This window comes from Emydura macquarii, unplaced genomic scaffold, assembly GCF_026122565.2.
Source record: "Emydura macquarii macquarii isolate MOO-44397 ecotype Brisbane River unplaced genomic scaffold, CSIRO-AGI_Emac_v2 contig_431, whole genome shotgun sequence".
Lineage (NCBI taxonomy): Eukaryota > Metazoa > Chordata > Testudines > Chelidae > Emydura > Emydura macquarii.
The window spans coordinates 1,562,441-1,585,571 of NW_027130568.1; the positions used below are offsets into that span (position 1 = coordinate 1,562,441).

At 38.4% G+C, this 23,131-nt stretch overlaps 1 protein-coding gene across 5 annotated transcripts in view; it reads left to right on the forward strand.

Annotated features, from left to right (window-relative positions):
- Nucleotides 1–23,131, forward strand: part of CDH7 (cadherin 7) — an 85,756-nt gene that overhangs the window by 16,893 nt on the left and 45,732 nt on the right. For all 5 annotated transcript variants that reach the window (XM_067537476.1, XM_067537475.1, XM_067537477.1 and 2 more), the window contains one exon: nucleotides 20,069–20,363. In XM_067537476.1, coding sequence (XP_067393577.1) covers nucleotides 20,069–20,363 — 295 coding nt within the window. The remainder of the gene's footprint in view (nucleotides 1–20,068; nucleotides 20,364–23,131) is intronic.

The following is a 23,131-nucleotide window of genomic DNA, read 5'->3' on the forward strand; positions in this document are numbered from 1 at the left end:
TTAAGGAGAGGAAGTTCATACCTTTAATTCTGAGATGTCCTTTTAGAATGTTTCAGCGGCCTCTTGTATATTTCCATATATTATTTTGCTTAAAGTATGATTTTATTCTGAACAGTGACTGTGTAAAATGGTGCCTGCTTACACAACAAATCAGCTTTCTATGAGAGTCATATCTGCTTTCTTTGGTGACAAAAAATGATTTTTTTTCCTGCTTTTTTCTTCTGTTAGCCCTGCTGAGCCCCTGAGAGGGAGTTAGCTGGCTTCTAGTGTGTGTGTATGTGTATATCATCTACAGAATTTTTTAGGAGGTTCCTGTAAGTTACTCCTGTGTAATCCAGTTGCTGGCAATGTGATTACACATTTAATGAGGGCAGAATTTGAAAATCAGAGTTTTTCGTGGTAAACTTGCAGAACTTTTATTTCTAGTGATTATGCATGAGAATGGTAGAACTCAGCTTTTCAAGACTAGGTTAAAGTGGCAAGGTTTGCTTTTTACTTGTCCAATGAGGCCATTTGATATGAAAATCACTGAAAGAAAATAAATACAAATACAGATTCTCACAATGCCATTTTTAACCCGTCATACAACACGTTAAGAGCAACCCTCTTTTTCTCTGAATATTTTTTTCATTACATTTGTTTTAAAGTGGTAGGGCTCATTGAATCAGTTGTTTGGCCAGGACAATATTTAATTTATGGCATTTTTGTTTTTGACATTTCATCCAAATATTTACCCTCTGTCCAAACCTATCATTTTCCTTTTGCATAGACTCAAGGCCTTCCACAGCACTGTTACTAGACTAGTACTCCTCTGTTGTTGCCCAAGGCAAAAAATGGCATTTGAGTAGCCTCTTCTTGCTCCTTACCTACTTATACATCCAGCTCAGTGTGATGAATGGGGGCTATATCTGTATGGCTTTTGAATTCAGATTCATATTGTGAAGTTGCATAATGAAAAACTGCTGTTTCATGAACGCCTATATGTCCATCCCTGTTGAAAAGTCTTGTAGCACACATACATCAGAAACTTGAACAACAGATGAACTGCATCCTTAGAAAACTAGCTTAACTCCTCTGAAGGGAGGGGGGGAAGGCAGTAGCAGTGGAAAGTTACCCCCAAAGACAGAACAAAGGAAGCCAGTCGGATTTAAACAGCTAGCCACAAAGGAACAGGAGGAGCAGACAGGAAGAGAAAGTGTGGGTAGGCAGGCCATTCGTCTGGTTTTAAACCAGACAGTCCTCTTCTTGGGTGGTTTGTCTCCTGGTCAGTAGTGAGACAAAACTGAATGTGGGTTTGTCCGGCATCAGATACCATTTTGAAGAGTGAGAGCTTTGCAGCCGCCAGCCTGACCTTACATACTTCTTGTGTGCAAAGTCACACTGGCAGAGCAGAGTGGCACGTTCTTCAAAATGGCATCTTCCATGTGGCGTGCCCTCATACGTACTGTGTGTGCGAGGTCACGCCAGTGGGGGCAGAGTCAAGCTAGTGGGGGCAGGGTCACACCATTCCCAGAAGTACCAGAATGTCCAGTATTTTGGGAACACATGACTGGCCACCTTAAGTGCGCGGCAGGAGAGAGCAAGGTCACAGAAGCTGGGAAGGGGCTCCATGAGGGAGAGAGACTAGCTATAGCCTCCAGGAGGAGGAGTCATCTTGTTTGCCTGCCTTCCTGGACTCCAGTGGTTCCCCCCCAGGAGTCACAAGGGAAGGATGAGCTAGAAAGTGAGGGATATTGCAGTTTTGTATGATCTGTACTCTCCTGTGCTTTGCGTGATTAAGGTTACATGTATATTTAAGTGTAGACATAACCTTAAACTGTAAACCAAAAGCTTCACACCTTTGGGGTGGAGTTTTGGCAGGGAGGTGTGTTTAAGTACCAGGAATTTGACAGTTCAGCACTGCACCCAGAGAGACAAGGCAGCTGGACAGCAGGTTCCAACATGCAGAGGGGGTTCCAGGTAAAAGGCCTACACCCTGAGTGTGCGCCTAGGGAACCCCATCCCAAAACAGCAGCCTACTAGTGCAGGAATGCAGCTAATTGCATATAGATCCTGGGGGAGGGACACCAGGTAAGAAAACTGAGTGCAGAGGACATCAAGAAAAAAGGGCATCATGCTCGTTTTTTAAAATAGAATTTTGGTAAAGGTGGTTGGGGCCATAGGGGAAATTAAGATCAAACCCTGAGTTTATAATTGAACTGATCAAATAGAATTTTCCATTTAGTTCTAGTGCTTGGTTTTAATTATGTTTGAAGTTTATTCATCCTTGGTCTTCATTAATTTGTCCAGTGTGCTTCAGATTTTTTTTTTAAAGGGATTATTTATTTATTTGTTTGTTTTATTTTAGCAAGCTAGATTTCATTAATTCATAGGTAATGCAATTTCTGAATAGATCACCTTTTTGTTTAAGGAGGGTTACTGTAGCATGCTCATTTTAGGTAGGGAGAAAGTGGGACAAACTACGCTTAGGTAAGTGAAGAAATAATAAACAAAAATATGCAAAAGCATACTTAACATTTGAAAGATATTTAACAAAGGTTTGAAGATAACTTATTTTTCTTTGGAAATTATAAACTGGGAGAAAAACAGGTACAGGATTGGGAGCAATGGGAAAACGATAGATTATTTTCCTCCCTACAAATATAGGGATGGATTTTCAGTTGGTGTAAATTGACATATATCTATTGAAGTCAATGGCACTATGATGATTTACACCAGAAGATCTGGCCCTATAGGGACTAGCCCCTTAGATAGGGTTAACTAACATGTATAGTGTGTTAAGTAAAACACCTGTTCTAAAGAAGCCTACAACAAGGTGTTAGACAAAGTAAAAATGTTTTGTGTACAAAAAAATACATTGGTTTTAACGTACTATAATTGGTGACAGAAGGCCAATCAATGAGACAATAATCCTGTAAAAGTACTGGAAGATCAGATTGCTTGTAGAATTAGAAAGCTTTAACATGGGTGCATGGAAGGGGATAGCAAAGGACTTGGAAACGTTCCATGTGCTTTGTATACAAAATGATTAGATTGTGATCACTTAGTCCAAGAGGATAGAAATGATACACAATCCTGCTAGGATGAGACATGCAAATTGGATCAATTAAGCTTTGAGAGTGCTCAGACAATCTGGTGGAGAAGTTTACATGCTGTGTCAAGTGAAACTTAGAAAAGATCAGTCTTGAACGCTGGGGGCAAGTATAAAACTGATTTAAACTCTAATCTTCCAAAATAACACTTTCAGGATTCAGGTTTTAAAAAGAAGTGCTCAGACACTGTAATAAAAGTTTTCTTTAGGAAATGGTTGGTGATATACACAATGAAGAAGTATCACAGGAATGCAAGGAACAGTAAATTTAATAGAGTTGATGTAGATGGGAGGAAATTTAAAATAAACTGATTTAGTGTGCAGTTAATGAAATAACTAAATGTAAATAACTCTTCTATCTTCATAATGATCACAATCTTTAAAATACATGGAGTGCTTGGTATAGTGGGAGTGCACTATCATTTCTTCTATTCTTATCCAGCCAGAGTTCATTCAGAGGGATAAAAAATATGAAACCGATGATTAGATAAGAGTATTCACATTTCATCAGTTTTGTTTGGGAGTCTGTCCATTGAAATTGCTTATACTATGGAAAATCTTTCGTTATGGTAAAAAGAAACATTTGTATCAGATATTCAGATAAGTATTTATGTAATTCCGAAGTTTCCAGTGACACGTGGAATAGTGGAACCATCACAAATGAGCTTCTGAACTGAAACTTTGAACATTTCCAGTAGAATCCAGACAGCTTTCAGGATTAGCACAGACATTACACAATTTGAAATTTAATGTAAATTCAGCAACTCCACATATCCAGAGTAAAGCAGCACAAGCCATTTCACTAATTTCTTACCATTTGGTCGTAAATTGAACATAAATCCATTATATCACTGGCAATTAACAGTGTTGGCTAATTTACAAGGAACACGGAGACAATGGCACAGATAAAAAGAATAGATTAAAAATCATGTCATTTTTCTGGTATTAATGATCTAGGTCAGAAAAGTTTATATATACACAAAGTGATCTTTGATTTTAAAGTCAATTAATGTCTTCAGATGATCATGTTAAATGCTACAGGGGGCTCTTTTAAGGAAACAAGGTGTACTGATAGCATAGGAGTGCGATGAGATTAGATTTATTTAACACTCTGTATACTCACAGGAATAGGAAGGAGAAAAAAAAATGCTGTCCCTACAACGACTAGATTGGCATTACACAGTTCACCATAAGCCCAATCCAACTCTTACTGAAGTCAACAGGTACTATAAGCACTGATATTGCCCATCCATGCCACAGGCAGGTGGTTTGTCTTTGTATTTGGAAGTACTGTGCATTCTTCAAAAAGGTTTTCTGAAACAGAGAACAAGACAAAACACATGGAATGAAAGAATTCTCCCCTTCCCCCCTTCACTACCCCCAGTCTCCTATAGTAAAAGTAAAAGCCTTTCAAAATGCAAATCACTACCCAGAGACCAATGTGGTTATATCCAGAAGTCCCAGTAGACCAGCAAATGTTAATGTTAAGAAAAATTTGAGAACCAAACCATTTAAAGCACTTATTCACTGGAGATCACTTTAAATGATCTGAACAATTTAAGACAGAGTCTGAAACATCCATATTTACTGTCCATGCAATACTTCAGCTTGTCCTGAATACTGAACAGTTACACTATGAATGTATGTAATAGAATCTCTTCGACTTTTAATTTTTCTTCTTGCAGTTAGTCTGTGCAGTGCTTCCCTCTTGTCAACACCTTTCTGTTCATTAAAACACTCTGGCTTTTCATGCACATTAAGACCCCAGATCAGATCACTTACACGTGCTTAATTTTAAATATATGCTTACGATCCATTGACTTCAATGGGAGTTTTAAGAGTGTGTTGAACCTTCACAAATTGATTCAGGAAATCTACCCGAGCCTTACTGAAACAGATTTGGCCTGATGTAATATTGGATTAAATTACTTCGCTCTTGTTAGTGAGTTTAAAGTTTGGGCAATGGTTGACCAAACAAACAAACAAAAAATCTTGGGAAAGAAGAGAATGTGGAAAATCAGTATAAATACAAATGAATAAGACGAGAAAAGATTAAATGAAATTGTACTATCTTACCCATAACTTCCTGACTGTGTAAAGGGATATCTCATCTATCCTTCCATCCAGTGGTCTGCTCTACAGAAATCTGTATTGTACTGCAACAACAAGCAAATCCGGGTGGTGGCTGGTGGAAAACACCCAGAAAGTGTTATGAGTGAACATCAATCAATCCACTAGCAGTGAAGAACCACCATCCACCCTAAAAAAATATTAGCTGAAAGCAAGAGTATTAAATGAAATGGGCAACAATGATCAGTGATTTGGATTTTGCTGTTATATTTTTTTAATGGACTTACCCAGCACTGGCACTAAAACACAGTACCAGTGACTAAGAGAGCATAATTAAATTGTGAGGTTCACTAATATAAGAAACTGAGTTATGCACTGGTCTCATATGTTACTCATATTCAGAAAAGTGTTTCTATGGTATGCTATAGATATTCATTGGCCCCCTCTTTTGTAAAGTAATTAACCCATGCTAAAGCCCTTTACCCATGCTTCTCTGTTACTCTCTTCCTTCAATTTCTTTGCCCACTCTCAACTTCTTGCTTTTTTTCAAGCATGTGCCATAAGCATGGGATAGTCACCTATTATGCGTACATGAAGTCTCTGATCCAAGAAAGCACTTAATTTCATGCTTAATTTTAAATCGGTTAGTAGTCCCATTGAATTTAGTGAGAATGCTCATAGGAATAAAATAGAGCAAATGTGTTCAGTGGGTCCTGGACAAAGATCACCCTTTAAATAAATAAATACAGTATATGAGCAACCCTCCTAAATCTAGTTTGTGGAACATTCTAAGAATAACCATATGTTTCCTTTTACTATACAGTGCTGCACTGACTGTAACTTACTGTAAGCTTGTCTGGGCAAGGACTTGTTCATTGTTCAGCTCAGATCACTCATACAAATATATGGTGCTTTATAAAAATTAATTATAGTAATTTGTCTTTTAAGCAAAACAACCTGAACTGAGCAAGATGTCTTGATACATGTGTGTTATGAGTGGGGTGGAAAGCAAAAAGAGAGAGCTATTGAGTGATAAGTGATGATAATGTTATTTTATTTTAATAGTTTAATAGATTGATTTTAACTAGTTTTTAACTGTATTCAGAGAATTAAAGGTTAGAGTGGAGATTTGGACCCAGTTTATTGCATCTGTTCTGTATTTTAAATCTTTCATTATTAAAATGATTAGATCACGTTGCAGTCATAAGAACATAGGAACGGTCATACTGGGTCAGACCAATGGTCCATCTAGCCCGGTGTTTTGCGACAGAGGACAATTCTAGATGCTTCAGAGGAATGAATAGAAAAAGTAATAATCAAGTGATCCATCCCGTCACTCATTCCCAGCCTCTGGTAAACAGCTATTCCTGCCTACCCTGGCTATTAACTATTGATGGACCTATTCTCCATGAACTTATCTAGTTCTTTATAGTCTTGACCTTCACAACATCCTCTGGAAAGGAGTTCCTCAGATTTACTGATCCATGTGTGAAGAAATATTTACTTTTTTTCGTTTTAAACCTGCTGCCTAGTCATTTCATTTGGTGAAAGATTTTGTGGTTTTGTGTTATGAGAAGGAGTAAATAATACTTCCTTGTTTACTTTCTCCACACTAGTCATAATTTTATAGAGCTCTATCATATTGCCCCTTAGTTGTCTCTTTCCCAAGATGAAAAGTCCCAGTTTTAGTAATCTCTCTTTATATGGAAGCTTTTCCATACTCCTAATAATTTTAGTTGCCCTTTTCTGTACTTTTTCCAATTCCAGTGCATCTTTTTTGAGATGGAGCGACCAGATCTGCACGCAGTGTTCAAGATGTGGACGTACCATGGATTTTTAAAGAGGCAATACAATATTTTCTGTCTTATTATCTATCCCCTTCCTAATGATTCCCAACATTCTGTTAGCTTTTTTGACTGCCGCTGGACATTGAGTGGATGTTTTCAGAGAACTATCCACAAGGACATCAAGATCCGTCTCTTGAGTCCAGTACTTTATAGACTTCTACAGAGACTATTAATCACAGTAATCACTTTGACTGCTTTACATTTACTCGCTTTACCATTTTTCATCCATCCTCTTCGGGTTTCATCAGTTCTCTGTCCCACTGATGTGCAGTGTAATATTACAAGAGGCTTTTCAGTAACATTAAACTTTCAATAGCAAAGAAAATGTCAGTAAAGGGACACAATACTAAAACAAAACCAAAAAAACCCCATGCACCTTCCAGGAATCTATTTCTCTGCATTAATGGATAAATGTTCTTCAAAAGCAGATTCCGATGAGGAAATCATTGTCAATCAAGAAGTGCTGCAAGCTATTTTGGATAGTTCAAACTGAAATAGAATAATCTCTCTAAACTGTAGATCAAAAAAGACTATGTAGAGTTTATGTAATACAGTTTATACAGTTTATACTCTATAAATACATTTAGATTTAATATGTGTACATATTTGTTTGTACATATGACTTTGTTTAATGCCAAATTATTTTTTTATTTCTAAATTAGATATTATAGGCATGGCCATTCAAACGGGTACACTTATCTATGCACTCTGCAATTACTTACATAAAAATGCTGTAGATAGTGAGTGCTGCTACTGTTGTCTCTACTTCTGAAGTCTTTCTTTCCTTGTTGTCTAAATGCTTCAAAAATATTGATGGCAAAAATATACCCTCTTACATACCCGTGACTTCTGGGTGTTTTATTCAGGTTTCAGATATCATGGCTATCTAGAAGGGCAAATGTTGTGGCAGAAATAGCTTTGAAATAGGTAGATCTGCTTTTTTAATTTCCTTGTATGTATTCCTAAAAGCAGTGGGCAGGATTTAAAAAAAACTAATCATTTGCACTTGCATGTACAGTATAGATTTCCCCCCTCCACAAAGTACAGAACAGAATTTTGTAATGGCAAAAACAAATCTGAGCACTTTAAACATTAAATAATTAATAAAATAAAAGGGAAAAAAAAACACTTTTCCTCCAATATTCTGCAAACACTATAAAAAATAAATGACTTACATAATGCAATAAAACCATGCAGTTTTTGGAACGGAGTTTACTCTTGCAAATTTAGTCTCTATTTACATTATGATAGCTAGTGCTTCCAGATGGTTTCCAAGTGTGGGAGTAGAGCTGGGAGATGGGATTTGTTTGACATGTTTTGGGGAAATAGTTTGGGGCAAATAGTTTAACCCTGTCAAATGCATTTAAGACTTCTAGCTGTGCCACTAACATCCTAATCCTGCAAGCTGCTCCATGTGGGCTGACCCACTGAAGTCAGTGGGGCTCTGTGCAAACACAAGGGTCCTTCTACAGGGAGTGCCTGGTAGGTTTGGGGTCTATGCTATTCATTTGTTACACTGCATTTCTAATGCCCGTTCACTTTCATAGGAGTTATGCATGTGGAATACAGGGAGAGTAGAGCCTTACACAATTTGATTAGAAAGCTGAAACAGAGAGTAGGTGGCTGTTAGAGATTTTTGTTTTACAGCTTCAGTGCTTCCTGGCAACAACATAAATCAAGTCACTGGACTAGTAAATACATTGGTTTAGTAAATAATATCAGGAAGCATGGTGCATCGTGAGTAGACATGGAACATGCAATAAAACCTGTGGCATTTTGGAAGAGAGGTTAGACTCTATCTTGACATCGGAAGTAAATTCAAAGGTCTAAATTTGCCTTCTCCAGATAGTGAGAATAATTATTCAGCAACATTTAAGTAGAATTGTGCTTGAAGCATTTTCTCACATTTCATTTGTTTTCGTAAGCATTTGTATGAGCAAAGTGAATAGTGCTCACTGAGATTTGTTTGATCACAAAATGAAATCTGATTTGAGTAGAAAAATAAGTAGTTTTTATTAGTTAGGTCAGATAGAAGAAACAACACCATAGAACTTAGCTGGCCAATTACACAATTTGAATATTGAAATAGTAATACTGAGTGTTTGAAGGAATATTCACAGTAAACACAGTGCTATCAATGAATAAAATGTTTGTAGGAAACAAATTGAATAACGAACAGGTTTGTAAACACGGCAGTGTATAGGTAATTTCTGAACAGGAAAAAGGGCTAAATTCAGCCAATTCATTGTTCAAATGTAAATTATTTGCTCTGTTCTAAATTAAAACCTGATTGACTTCAGTGGAGTTGCATGTATATCAGTGAGGGCAAAATTTGGTTCTATGTATGTAACCACACAGTTATCCCTCCTTACTGGCCCGTTTCCCATTATGTAAGTGTGCTGTTGTCTGTGGGCTTTTGGTGGTGCTACCGTCCAGAATTGTTGCTTTTTCAAATTAAATATTTCACAATTAGCATGTGAAGTTGTACAGTGTACAGATGGTTTTTACCACTCAGAGCTGCCAAGCTGTCTTTTAAGAGCATGAATGACAAATGACCATTTTGAGGAGTGGCATACCATGATGATGGCCCATTAAAACTCCTTAAGAATACTCATGGACTACATATGCCACTCATCTCCATCTACAACAGCAGCTGCTTCTGTGCTCTTCTTGTAACTGCACTAATCTTAATGGACTTGCTGTGCATTTGCTTGCAGCCACAGGGCATCCAGTGCTCTTATTAAAACTGGGGAGGGGGAAGGCAGCGGTTTAGGATTACAGCATCTGCAGATGTAGAGAATTGAGAGGACTCAACAAGGACATGTATATATTTGTGTGTATGATATTATATATGATGTATATATTTAATTGAGTGTCACTGCTTGAGTGGAAAAAAGTTGTGTGCATGATACAGAAAATGTGTGTGACTTGTCTGCTCTTACCACATCCGATTTTCAGTATTTTCCTATTAATTATTCAACCCCCAGTCCTTAGATGATGGTACCTCATATTCCTAGGGGGATCTTGTCATCTGAATTTGGTCTTTCATTTAGAAGCCTTTTTAAATTACTTAATTTACTTAAATTATAACTGAATTTTTTGAGGAGTAGGTTTAAGAATGTTGGCACTTCCTCAATGGATTATGGTTGAAAAATATTTTTATCAAGGACTACATATGCGTTTGCTTCCAGACTTCTTTATTTTAGTGTTGGTTCAATGAATGTTCAGTGGGGTACAAGAGTGTTTAAAAATCTGATATGGGCTACAGTGTGATATTACTACCACATTGTACTGATCTGGAAAGAAATACAGGCTCTGTGCTTCATAAAAGCTCTTCTGCTACTTAAAGATATACAAGTTAAAATAAAAAGTGAGTGTCTTTTATAAGGAAATTCGTAATGCTTGTGGAAGTTGGAGGCTTGGCAGTGTGGGAGGGTGAAGTCCTCCCTATTCACAGAACAGGTACAGCATGGCTTTGACAGTACATGCATCAAAATGTCTCAACCCTTAACCTGCAGATTGGGAGGACAGTCGAGTCTTCTTGTCAATTCAAATCTTGGCCTCAAAAGATAGCAGTTATATTTCCTGTGAGGAAATGAATAAAATTATTAATTTTTTTATCTCTACAGTCCAGGACCTATTCTCAACTGCAGCCCTTTTAAGGACTTTAGCAGCATAAAGGGGCCAGAAAGCTGCCCTAACAGGATCGGTAATGAATCATCTGGCACAGAGAAATTCCTGGTTCACATAGAGTCGGCATAGCCAGCACTATGCCGTCCTCTCTGACTACCCATTGGATCAAAAGGGCTGCAGGGGCAGGAGATGGTGCAGCAAGCATCAGCCAGCACAGAGGCCCTTGAGGGTCCTCTGAAAACTGGCAAAATTTAGAACAGCCCTGGGCTGCTCTAAATTTCTCTAGAGGCTGCAGTGACCCATGGCAACCTGGGAGGCTAGTGAAGCACAAAAGCTGCTTAAAGCCATATTTCCTTCCATTTTCCATTCAGCTGTAGTGATCAGAGCTTTGGAACAGCTGAGGATCTGAGCCTGAACTCTAAAGTTTGAAAAATACTCTAATTCTTTTCACTGCTCTGTGCATGTGTGGTCACTTACATTTTTCTCTGTTTTCTGTAGCACCTGGTTATCAACCTTTTAAAATTTACTACAGCTTTCACTATGCCTCTTAATATGTTATTGAACTCTTAATACACAATTTTCCCTTGAGAATATAGTATCTGTGTAAACTCAGGGTAGTTACAGCAAATATTTACGATTACATAGTGCTTTTTCATCAGCAGAAAATGTTGTAAACATTCATATGATATCCATTGCTGAAGTTGAAATATTAAAAATGCTGGTGAGCTGCCACCTTTCTATCCCAGAGATTCTTCCTTGAACACTAGACGTCAAATCAGCCCCATTCACTACTTTATTTTTTGTTTTCTTTCTTTTTTACGATCTCCATAGCACTTTATTTTTCCCTTCCATTCCTTTCCACTTTTCATCTCTCCTTTTATCTTTCCCCTCCTTATTCTTCTGCTTCAGTGCCTTCATGCCTCTTCTGTTGCCTCTCTGACCTCCATGTCTTATGTGCCCACCCCTTCCTGTCCCCATGTCTGACACCTGCTTTTCTCTCACTGTCCCCATACATGCCCTATGGTCTCTTCTCACATCTCTTCTCACATCTCTTCTCTTCTCTTCTCACATCTCTTTCCTGCTTTCCTTCCTGACCCATATTTCTGTTCTCTCCATTATCCTTGGATCTCTGACCATGTCTCTGCATTGCAAAGCCAATGCGAGCCTCTTCTGCCACCTATACTCAAGGCTGCATCTAGTCCTCATTGTGTCTGCAGGCCAGTGCCCAGAAGATGCTGTCCTCTGGGTTGGACAGGGTCTGAGTAGGCCGTGATGTTTCTGCCTGCATTACACAGAGTGAATGTTTGTTTACTGTGGTGCTACTTCCTCACTCTGGCCATTTCTGCTCTTACATGACAACAAGAAGATCCTAAAGCAACAGAGCAAAACACACCTCGCCAGTATGTCAGACTGGTGAATAGTGCCATTGTGGCATAACTATCAACACTGGTTCTGTTCAAGTACTGATGGCATTGCTGAGACAGAAAGCTTTGACACCATGACAAAAGCCAAACTTTTAGAAAGCACATGGTTTAAAATAGGTTTTTTTTTCTTAACCTTCCGTTATTAACATTATAGTTATTTTTAAACATCCATTTATATTTGGTGCTTTTTTCTTTGTTATCCCTTCTCTTTATTGATTCTTATACTAAAAAACAGAACATAGAATAGTGTTTTTCCCTTTTGATCCTAGCATTGCACAGCAGTGTAACATAAAATAACAACAACAACAACAAAAACCCAAAAGGAAACATTTGCCCTCCAGGAGTTGTTCCTCGGTGTTCTGTGGAAGTAGGTTTCTAAAAGAAAATCATTATCAGTTGAGAAGAACTATGGCTAGCTCATGGGTGTGAGGTGAATGATGTGAATTACAAGCCTTTGCTGATGTCAGTTATCTGTGTTACAATTATCTATTTCTATTTCACATGATTTTGTGATGAGGCAGAATGGCAATTCATGATAGGTGGTTAGATTTTCAAAAGTGCTCAGTACTCAAGAACTCCCATTCAGAACAGTAAGGTCAATGGGTGAGCTGGGGGGGAGGAGGGTTTAAGAGAGACAGAAAGCGAGAGAGAGCACACAGACAGATTTTAGCAGGAACGTGCCAAGTCTCCAAATCAAATTTAACTTTGACACTAGCACTACACAGACTGTATTTCATTCCAGATTTAAACTTTTACTCAGGTTGAAATTATTCCAATTCACTGAGTCTTGATCCTCAAACACTCTGCCATATAACAAATATTGTACAAGTCTCTATATCTTAAAATCCAAATAAAATAGCAAATCCAATAAGTAAAATATTAAGTATTTAAGTAACAGCGCTGTCTTTGTGATGTTCTTGTCTATTGCAATGGCTAAGATGGAAAAGAAAGGAGGCAAATGCAGTCTTTGCTAAGATAATTTTGTTTGCGATTCCCCTTATCTTCATCCCCTCTTTGGACAATTTAATATTTTAGAAGTGCATTTAGTTTCAGCTATGGCATGTGGCTGTGCATTTCCTCCCAACCCCCTTCTCAGTCTTGCCAGTGGGATGGCGGCAGGTAGTCATGAGTGTGTTCCCTTTGCCCCACAATCCATCTCCAGATTTTTTTGTGAGATGAGTGTGTATGAAGGATGCTGCCAAGGATATAGCTCATCCAAACTGTGGCCTGGACATAAAACCTGAAGATTCCATGGTTGTAGAGCCAAAACAGAGAGTTCTACCATTTTGTCTTTCTTCATAACTTCCCCCAACCCTCATCCTCCTATTTCCCCATCCTCCTTGCTCAGTTTTAGTGTTAAGACAGGAGGGAAGGTGCATTTGTGTCAACACAGCACAGAGAACTATGGATGAGGAAGCAGCCATGAGGAGCTTTCCTTTGTCCCCCATCCCTTTCTCATTCTTTTCATAATGGGATAGAAAAGGGGAGGAGTGTGTTGACTCTTCTTCAAGAGACTTTTTCATTTGTGCTGAGAATAAGTATCTATATTTGTTTCTAAGCCTGATATGTCTGAATCTCTGAATGCTGCAGCTTCTCATACTCTTTCTGTCTCTCTCTTTCTCATCACAGCCTTTATGATCCTTTTGGTGGTGGAAAGCCTGCAGCATCTCATGTTCTTTCTGTCTCTCTCTTTTCCACCGTGCCCCAGGCCTGACATCTCTGGACCTTGCAATGAAAAAGCAGCTATTAACAATCCTGTCACCATGAGGAACAGCTGCAGATACAGATTTAAAATGCATCTAATGTTAAAAAGAGGAAGGCAGGAAAATTAGCATTCTACCTGCTTTGGGAGATCTAATATCAGGGAAATAACAAGCCACACCTCCAGAAGTCAGGGAGAGCCTTGCTGGACAGGCAAATTGCCTCCAGTTCACCGGTATCCATACTTATTGATGGAAAGAGATTTCCAGCTCTACATGAGATACTACATCAGCATACCATAGTGCTAAGTAATGCAAAATGACGTTATCATTGGCTCTGTGAATTGCTACCTACAAGATGGTTGAAAACAGAGAATCTGAAGGAAATGGACTAGTCATTTGTTGGACCCTGAATAACTGTTGTCCTAACTAAATAAATACAAACACAGTGGGCCAGACTGTACCCTCAGCTTTAGCTCTGCAAGTTCAGCAGGGCCCCAGGGTGTAACTGAGGCCAAAATTTGATTCATTGTCTTGATTAGGGAAGTAGTGTTTGCTGATCAATATCTAAAGAATTGACTGTATCTCTCTCACACACACATTCAAGAATATTAAAGTGGTGTTTTTTAGGGCTTGAACCTGTGAACTCAACATGGCCTTTATTCCTGTAGATTTCAGAGGGAATTAATGACTCAGCAACCTATAGTTTCACGCCCACAGTAAATATAAATTGTCATTAGAGCATGACATAAGTACGGCCATACTGGGTCAGACCAATGGTCCATCTAGCCCAGTATCCCGTCTTCCGACAGTGGCCAATGCCAGAGGGAATGAACAGAACATGTGATCCATCCCCTGTCATCCAGTCCCAGCTTCTGGCAAACAGAGGCTAAGGACAATTGGTTTTGCATCCCTGCCCATCCTGGCTAATAACCATTGATGGACCTATCCTCCATGAACTTATCTAGTTCTTTTTTTAACCCTGTTATAGTTTTGACTTTCACAACATCCTCTGGCAAAGAGTTCCACAGGTTGACTGTGTATTTTGTAAAGAAATAATTTCTTATGTTTCTTTAAAACCTGCTGCCTATTCATTTCATCTGATGACCCCTGGTTCCTGTGTTATGAGAAGGAGTAAATTCTTTCTCCACACCAGTCATGATTTTACACACCTCTCTCACATCCCCCCCTTAGTTGTCTCTTTTCCAAGATAATAAGTTCCAGTCTTATTAATCTCTCCTCATATGGAAGCTGTTCCATACCCCTAATAATTTTGTTGCCCTTTTCTGTACCTTTTCCAATTCTAATATATCTTTTTTGAGATGGGGTGGCCAGATCTGTATGCAATATTCAAGATATAGGAGTACCATGGATTTATATAGTGGCAAAATGATATTTTCTGTCTTATTATCTATCCCTTTCCTAATGATTCCCAACATTCTGTTTGCTTTTTTTACTGCCATTGAACATTGAGTGGATGTTTTCAGAGAACTATTCACAATGATGCCAAGATTTTGTTCTTGAGTGGTAACAGGTAATTTTGACCCCATCATTTCATATGTATAGTTGGGATCATTACTTTGCATTTATCAACAATGAATTTCATCTGCCATTTTGTTGTCTAGTCACCCAGTTTTGTGAGAGTTCTTTGTAACTCTTCGCATTCTGCTTTGCACTTAACTATCTTGAATAGTTTGGTATCCTCTGCAAATTTTGCCTCCTCACTATTTACCCCTTTTTCTAGATCATTTATGAATATGTTGAACACTACTGGTCCTAGTACAGACTCCTGGGGAACACCACTATTTACCGCTCTCCATTCTGGAAACTGACCATTTATTCCTACTCTTTGTTTCCTATCTTTTAACCAGTTCCTTATCCAGGAGAAGACCTTCCCTCTTATACCATGACAGCTTACTTTGCTTAAGAGCCTTTGGTGAGGGACCTTGCCAAAGGCTATCTGAAAATCTAGGTACACTATATCCACTGGATCATGCCTGGCCACATGCTTGTTGACCCCTGAAAGAATTCTAGTAGATTGGTGAGGCATGATTTCCCTTTAAATAAAACATGTTGACTTTTCCCCCAACAAATCGTGTTCATCTATCTGATCTTTACTATAGTTTCAACCAATGTTCCTGATACTGAAGTTAGGCCTACCGGCCCGTAATTGCCAAGATAGTCACTGGAGAGTTTTAAAAAAATTAGTTATCCTCCAGTCATCTGGTGCAGAAGCTGATTTAAATGATAGGTTACAAACCACAGTTAGTAGTTCTGCAATTTCACATTTGAGTTCTTTCAGAACTCTTGGGTGAATACCATCTGCTCCTGGTGACTTTTAGTGTTTCATGTACCAATTTGTTTCAAAACCTCCCCTAATGATACCTCAATCTGGGACAGTTCCTCAGATTTGTCACTTTAAAAGAATGGTTTGGGAATCTCTCAGGTTTGGGAATCTCTCTCACATTCTCAGCTGTGAAGACTGATGCAAAGAATTCATTTTGTTTCCTCAAAATGGCTATATACTTCTTGAATGCTCCTTTAGCATCTTGATCGTCCAGTGGCCCCACTGTTTGTTTAGCAGGCTTCCTGCTTCTGATGTACTTAAAACATACTTTGCTGTGACTTTTTGAGTCTTTGGCTAGCTGTTTTTCAAATTCTTTTTTGGCCATCCTAATTATATTTTTACACTTCACTTGCCAGAGTTTATGCTCCTTTCTATTTTCCTCAGTAGGATTTAACTTCCACTTTTTAAAGGATGCCTTTTTGCCTCTAACCTCTTCTTTTACTTTGTTGTTTTGTTAGTGATAAATAAACCTAAAAATGTGTGTCTTTAGTTCAGATAACTAGCAAACATCTGCAGATAGCTTGCTGGGAGTGAGGAGAACATGACCCTGGCTTTCTAGGTTTGTTAGTTCTCACTGAATCTTCCTGATTATAGCAACATCTTCCTACTGTTAAGAATTCATTCTGAGTTTTCTCTCCTAGAGCCTGGTGCCTCCACTGTTAGTTCTCATGAGCTCTTGTGCACAGTTCATGCCAGGGAATATTAAACTGGAGAACCTACAAAACCTAATAGTAGATGTGCCTGGGGCTCAGCTGAGAGGCATCTGGCCCCATTCAACACATCTTTGAAGATAGGAATAGGGTGATCTAGAGCCCCAGGCATGTGGGGAGGGAGGGGTTTAGCTAATGTGGGAGATTGACTAACGGTGGGTTTTCATGGAGGCATTGGGAATTGGGGGGACAGGACATGCAGTTCTTTCATTAAATGAAGAGATCCAAAATCCTTGGAAAAAAGTTTATGTTTAGAGAAAGTAATGAAGACCATTCCCTCCTAACTGTGACCCCTTGCAAAGGAGTCTGTGGCTGGTGTGGTTGGAGATCTCTCTGAGGTGAAGATCACTGGATTTACAGTGCATGAAAGATGATGAGTTAGGGGAACTCCAGAGTGGGAGTGGGAAAAACTTCCAAACACTTTGGATCTCTGGGATCCCCTCTCTGCAGATACATGAATCATTCATGTAGCTCAACTGGATCCTCTCTCCCCTGAAATCATAGCTTATTTGTACTGCTACTAGTGGGGCCCCCTTTTAGGCTTCTGTCATAGGTCCCTCCGGATTTCTGTGTAGGAAATCACAAGTGGAGTGGAGGGCCTGTTGTGGGAAGTGCCACAGAGCAATGTTACTCTCCCCTACACCCAATCTGAGTTGCAAAAACTCTCTGGAGCTCTTCCACGTAGAGTTCCAGAGTCAGGTTTTCCTGAAAAACGGTTGGCAAAGAGTGCTGCAGAGGTGGCAACATGTCCTTCTGCACATTAATCCCCATGGATCAACCTAGGTCAGTTACAGGGGCCAAGTAACAATATTTAGCCCTTCCAAGTGTTTCAAAGTGCTTTGCAGGCATTTATTAAGCTTTACAAAGCTTTACGCTATGACATGAGTAAATATAATTTACTTTCAGATGGGGAAACTAAATAACTGAGAGTGTGAAAAGTCCACAGTCACATTAATAGTCAGTGGCAGACATGGAGGCAGAGCCCAGAACACCTGGGTCTAAGTCCTGTGCTCAGTCCACAAAGTGAGATACTCCCTCCATCTTACTAGTAGACTTACACTGAAGAGACCTAAAACAAGCTGATGTATCCTTTTTCCAGACAACATGGCTCTGGGGCCTTTCAGTGTAGTTGAATTTTTTACATTGTTTCCTTGCATGGAACTTTCATTTTTCTCATGCCAGTACTAAAATACTCCAAAAAAAAAAAAAGTGTTTAAACAAATTCTGTAGGGTGTTCTGTATAGAATGAGAGCACCACCTTGCCATCTTTGGTGATATAGGGTTTTCCCTAGCAGTAAGTAAGCAAGGAGTGGTCCTGCAGTTAGTTGAGCATGGGACACTCTTCTTTTAAAGGTTTAGCAAAGCAAAATATTCTGTAATTTTAATAAAACAAAATGTGCAGCCTGAACTTCACCCACAGCCTGAATTTCAAAGTATCAAAGCCCATTGCTGATCACTCTTTCAGTCCACCGAGTACCAGTTATCCACAAAAAGACTCCATCTATTAAGATTGGTAAAAGAAGCATGCTGCAACTGCATAAGTAGTAGATATCCAGAGGATATAGCTAGGTAATGTATAAGTAATAGGTAGCTCTTTATCCATCTGAAAAATTCAAAATTGGTCTCCTATTTTTCACTACTGAAATGACACAGGTCTTTTGCAATTGTATTAAGTTCTGACTCAGACAGCAATTTTCTGCCAGTGAATTCTGGCAGTGATTACAATCCTAGTGCTACTCCCAGCTGAGAAAAAAAATATATTGGTGATAGAAAGAATGATAATGATGACAGTAAAGTACAAACAGGCTCAGTCTGAGTTTGATATGGAGTGAAAGACGTTCTAAGGGAGTTAAGAGAAGCAAACTATTTGAACATCTTTGTCATTGTCTTCAAGTAACACCATCTTTTAAGGAAACAAGATGTACTAAAGTGCAAATGACTACTGTTTTCACTTCTTCCCTATGGAAGTGTTTTTTGTTTGGTTGGGGCTTTATTAAGGAGGAGGGAGTTGGGGATGTTTTATTTGCTCTCTCACTTGATTACCCAGATCTATTACTGTCCTAATCAGTATTCGAAAACATTTCAAATGCTGGAATATGAAAGTGGGTCTCTGAGGGCACAAAAAAGGTAAAGAAACTGTGGGAACATGCACAAGTAATGAGGATAGCTGGCATGGTCAGGACTGAGGAGGACCTACGTTCCCCTGTCTACACCTGCTATATAGATATAATGGGAAATGAATCTGTGCACGTATTGGTTCCAGTACCTTTATTCTGTCCCAGGATAATTACACTTTGATATTCATGCTGTGAAGTTCCTGACGTTATATAAAGGCATCTCTTGACATATCTGTGTGGAACAGAGTTCATTCCAGCCACGAAATGCAATGCTAGCATAGAGTGCTCTTACTATCTATGTAGATGAAGATTGGGTAGTGTTCCTGTATTTTAGGACAGGCTTTAGATGATGTATACTGAATACACTGATACCATTCCTGCAGCATAGAATTGTGTGACTATTTTCCAGGTTTTTACTCATCTTCGCCTCTGCTATTTATATTACAAAATAGCATTTTGGTCATGTTATGGATGGAATTTTGTGAACTTCATCTTGATCTCAATGAAATGATCATTTCTAGCACTAGCGCAACTCTTTGCAGGCCAGTAAGGGTTATCCCCATTTTATATATGAGGAAACTGAGACAGAGAAGCGAAGTGACTGGTTCAAGGCCACACAATGTGTTAGTAGCAGAGCAAGATCCCTTGATTCTCAAATCTATTCTGATTCTCCCAGAATATGTGAACACTGGGAAAATCATCTTTAGCTGACCTAGGGTACCCAAAAGGAAAGAAAGAATGCTTGAGATTTAGTTGATAGTAACTTTGTTCCAAAATCACACACATACTATAGGACAGGTATAGATAGCAACAAAATGGTTACATCTATATAAGAACAGACAGCATTATAGAACATAAATACAGCATAAAGCTACTATTGTTTTGAAATGACATAAAATCCTTTTGAAAGTGAGATTATATAAAAAGGAAAGACATTGTCTTGCTTGCAAGAGCAAGCTGACAGAATCTAATAGTCTTTCACGTGCCATACACAATAAACATTCAGCTTATCCTCCCAGAAACAATACAATTTCATGTACTGCTGCATGACATAAGAATTATTTTTACATATCTCCATATCACTGACTCTCCTGTAAGTTAATCTCATCTCTCATCAATTTTTCACCAGCTTCACTCTGATGTTGATAAAGGAGATGGCTCTATCAAATACATCTTGTCAGGCGAAGGGGCAAGTTCCATTTTCATTATTGATGAGAACACGGGGGATATTCATGCTACAAAGAGGCTGGATCGGGAAGAGCAGGCCTACTATACGCTCCGAGCACAAGCACTAGATAGGCTGACTAATAAACCCGTGGAACCAGAGTCGGAATTCGTCATTAAGATTCAGGACATCAATGACAATGAACCAAAATTTCTGGATGGTCCTTACACTCCTGGGGTTCCTGAGATGTCTCCTGTGGGTAAGTAGAGAATACATTGTTCATGTCTTGGGAAATCTGTTCTTATTATCTTTTTAAAAATTTCATTATTTTTTCCTGTATCACACCAAGCTATTTAATTATCTATGAGCCACCTGCAACAATTGGATGTTTGCAGGCTTGACTGGAAAATCAGGCTTGACAAAATATTTACTCTTTCAAAAATGTTGAGAAACTAAAATAGCAATATAGGGATTTAGACAGGCATTTTATGGTGTATTTCTCATTTCAGTGCCCAGAACCTTTGTTTTATATTTCTCATTAACAACAGAAAGTTTCACACCTACGCTTTGGCACAGAGAGGTGATAATATATCCTTTTGTATACATCAACTCCATTATGAACAAATTCCTTAAAAAATCATCTAATACATAAAGTATTTGATATGTGTTGCTTATATTGGTGTGTTATAACTGTACCTCATTTGTAATGGCCAAATTCTGCCCGGAGGGAACTACGTGCATGGACCCAAGAGCAGAATTTAGCCTGACTTAAAAGAATTTTGAGGTTGCCTCTATTGGAATTAGAAAGTGAAGCCTTGCAAGCAGTTCAGGTATTCTACTGGAAGGTAGTAATGTGAATGAGGCACTCTGGAGGTTTAAAATTCAGATCCATTATCTAGTCATTTTAAAGGACCAGCTCCTTAATAGGTGCAAATTGGCAATATTCTATTGACTTCAGCAGAGCTATGCTGATTTACACCAGCTGAGAATCTGGTCCAGAAGCTGGCTCACTTACAGAGAGTTTTGTTCCGAGTGAATGGCTTGTCTATACACAAACCGGAATGGAAAAAATGCCCCAAAACAAACAAACAAAAACAAACAAAAACAAAAAGCCTCCAAAAACTGTTGTAATTCGAAACTTTAGTTATTTCAGTGATACTGTGTTTGGACAGTTTTCTTTCAGAATTAGAGTGCCCTCCATCAATTTAACTGGTTGATTTTTTTACTGATTTAAGTTCTATCAAAATGGGACATTCAATCTGAAATAATGTCCACAGACAGACTTGCACTAACGATGTGAATGCGTTTTTTTCCATTTTCACTTTGTATGTTGTCAAACCCTATGTAACTGTTCCAGAACGAGACCTGGAGAGAGAGGGGAAAAAATCGCTGTTGCGTAGGGCTCTGCTGAAATCATTAGTCACTATTAAAAAATAAAGGAAACACTTGAAACGCAAAATATGAGTGGAGAGAATATAAATAGAATGTTGCTAGTGCCTTTTGATTTTACTGAGCAGCAAGTACAGATATGATCCCTCAGTTGATATTTTGCATTTGTCCATGGTCATTTCACGCTACGTCAGTGTAGGAACAGCGGAAGTAACATTTGAAGGAAAGATGAAGATCAGTGTTCTTGGAAAGTATCAGGGGGCAAGATGAAATGGTGAGATACTTCTGAAAGCTGTTTCCTTCTGCACTTTGGAGAAAAAAGAAGATAATTCAGATAATTTAAGACTTTTAAGAACAAATAATCCAACACTTTGAGAGCAATATATTCAGTACAAAGAAGCCAAAACACTGATGTTTTGGACTAAGTGGCCTTTCCCAGGATTAAGCCAGTGTTACTGCAGCATCACTGTTTTCTGTCATCTTTGTACTAAATCTGTATCATTCTTAAAGCGTTGGATTAAGTGAATTTATCCAGAGTGCAGCAGGAAGTACGGTTTTAAAGTATCTAACTTCTTTATCTCTCACTCTGAAGAACAGTAACTCCATCTTTCCTCCTGGTGTAACTTCTGCCTTTTCCTACATTGATTTATATCGTTAGGTGTCAGTGGGTAAGTGCCACGCTGTAAGTGAGGTTTTTAGAAAACAATCTTTTGGTGTGTTCAATTGAAATTGGATTGTGCACCTGACTCGTTTGACATTTGCTAGCAACCCACACTAGTGTTATTATATATGGCAGGGAACATACACACTATTGTTTAATGTGAGCTACTTTCACATATTGCTTTGCTTCTTCACCAACATAAATGACTGGGTGAAATTCTTCTCTGAGCAAGAGATCAGTACAAAGCATATGCTGAGATCAGCACCATTCAACTCCTACTTAAATTCTCAAAATACGGTTTAAGTGGCACATGAGTAGTGCGTAGGCCTTGTGTTCACCTCTACTTGGGACTGAATTGCACCTTCTTTGAGATTCCTAGAATAATACATTTTAAACATCTTCAGAATTTGCACTGTAGTAATACTGAAGAATGCATTAATATTGGATTAAGGATTTAGTAGCATGAAGTCCTTATGTGGCATTTATTTTACATAGTCACATTGATTCATAGTTTATTCATAGTACATAATTTCTAATTAAATATCTACAGCATTCATAAAATATTAAGGGGAAACAAAGTATCTCTCTTCTATTTTGTCTAAAATTATATCCATGACAAGGATTTCTTAACTGAATATGAAAAAGAATGAAAAAAATCACAGGTTTATAAACCAAAATTAACTATAAAACCATGAGAACTATAATACTTCACTCCAAAATAGGATTATTATGCAAACTTGATGATTCTACATTGCATTTCTCAAGTATTTTAGGACCTTATCTGAGGTCTGTTGAAGCCAATCAGAGTCTTTCCTTCAGTGGGCTTTGGATTGGACCTTTTATGAAAAAATTGGACAGGGTACAACTTGATGACTTGCAAATTTATCCAGGAAAAAAACAACAACAAAAAAAAACAACAACCAAATGTATGGCCTATAGGAATGTCAGAGAAAATGAAAATGTTATATTATGGATAG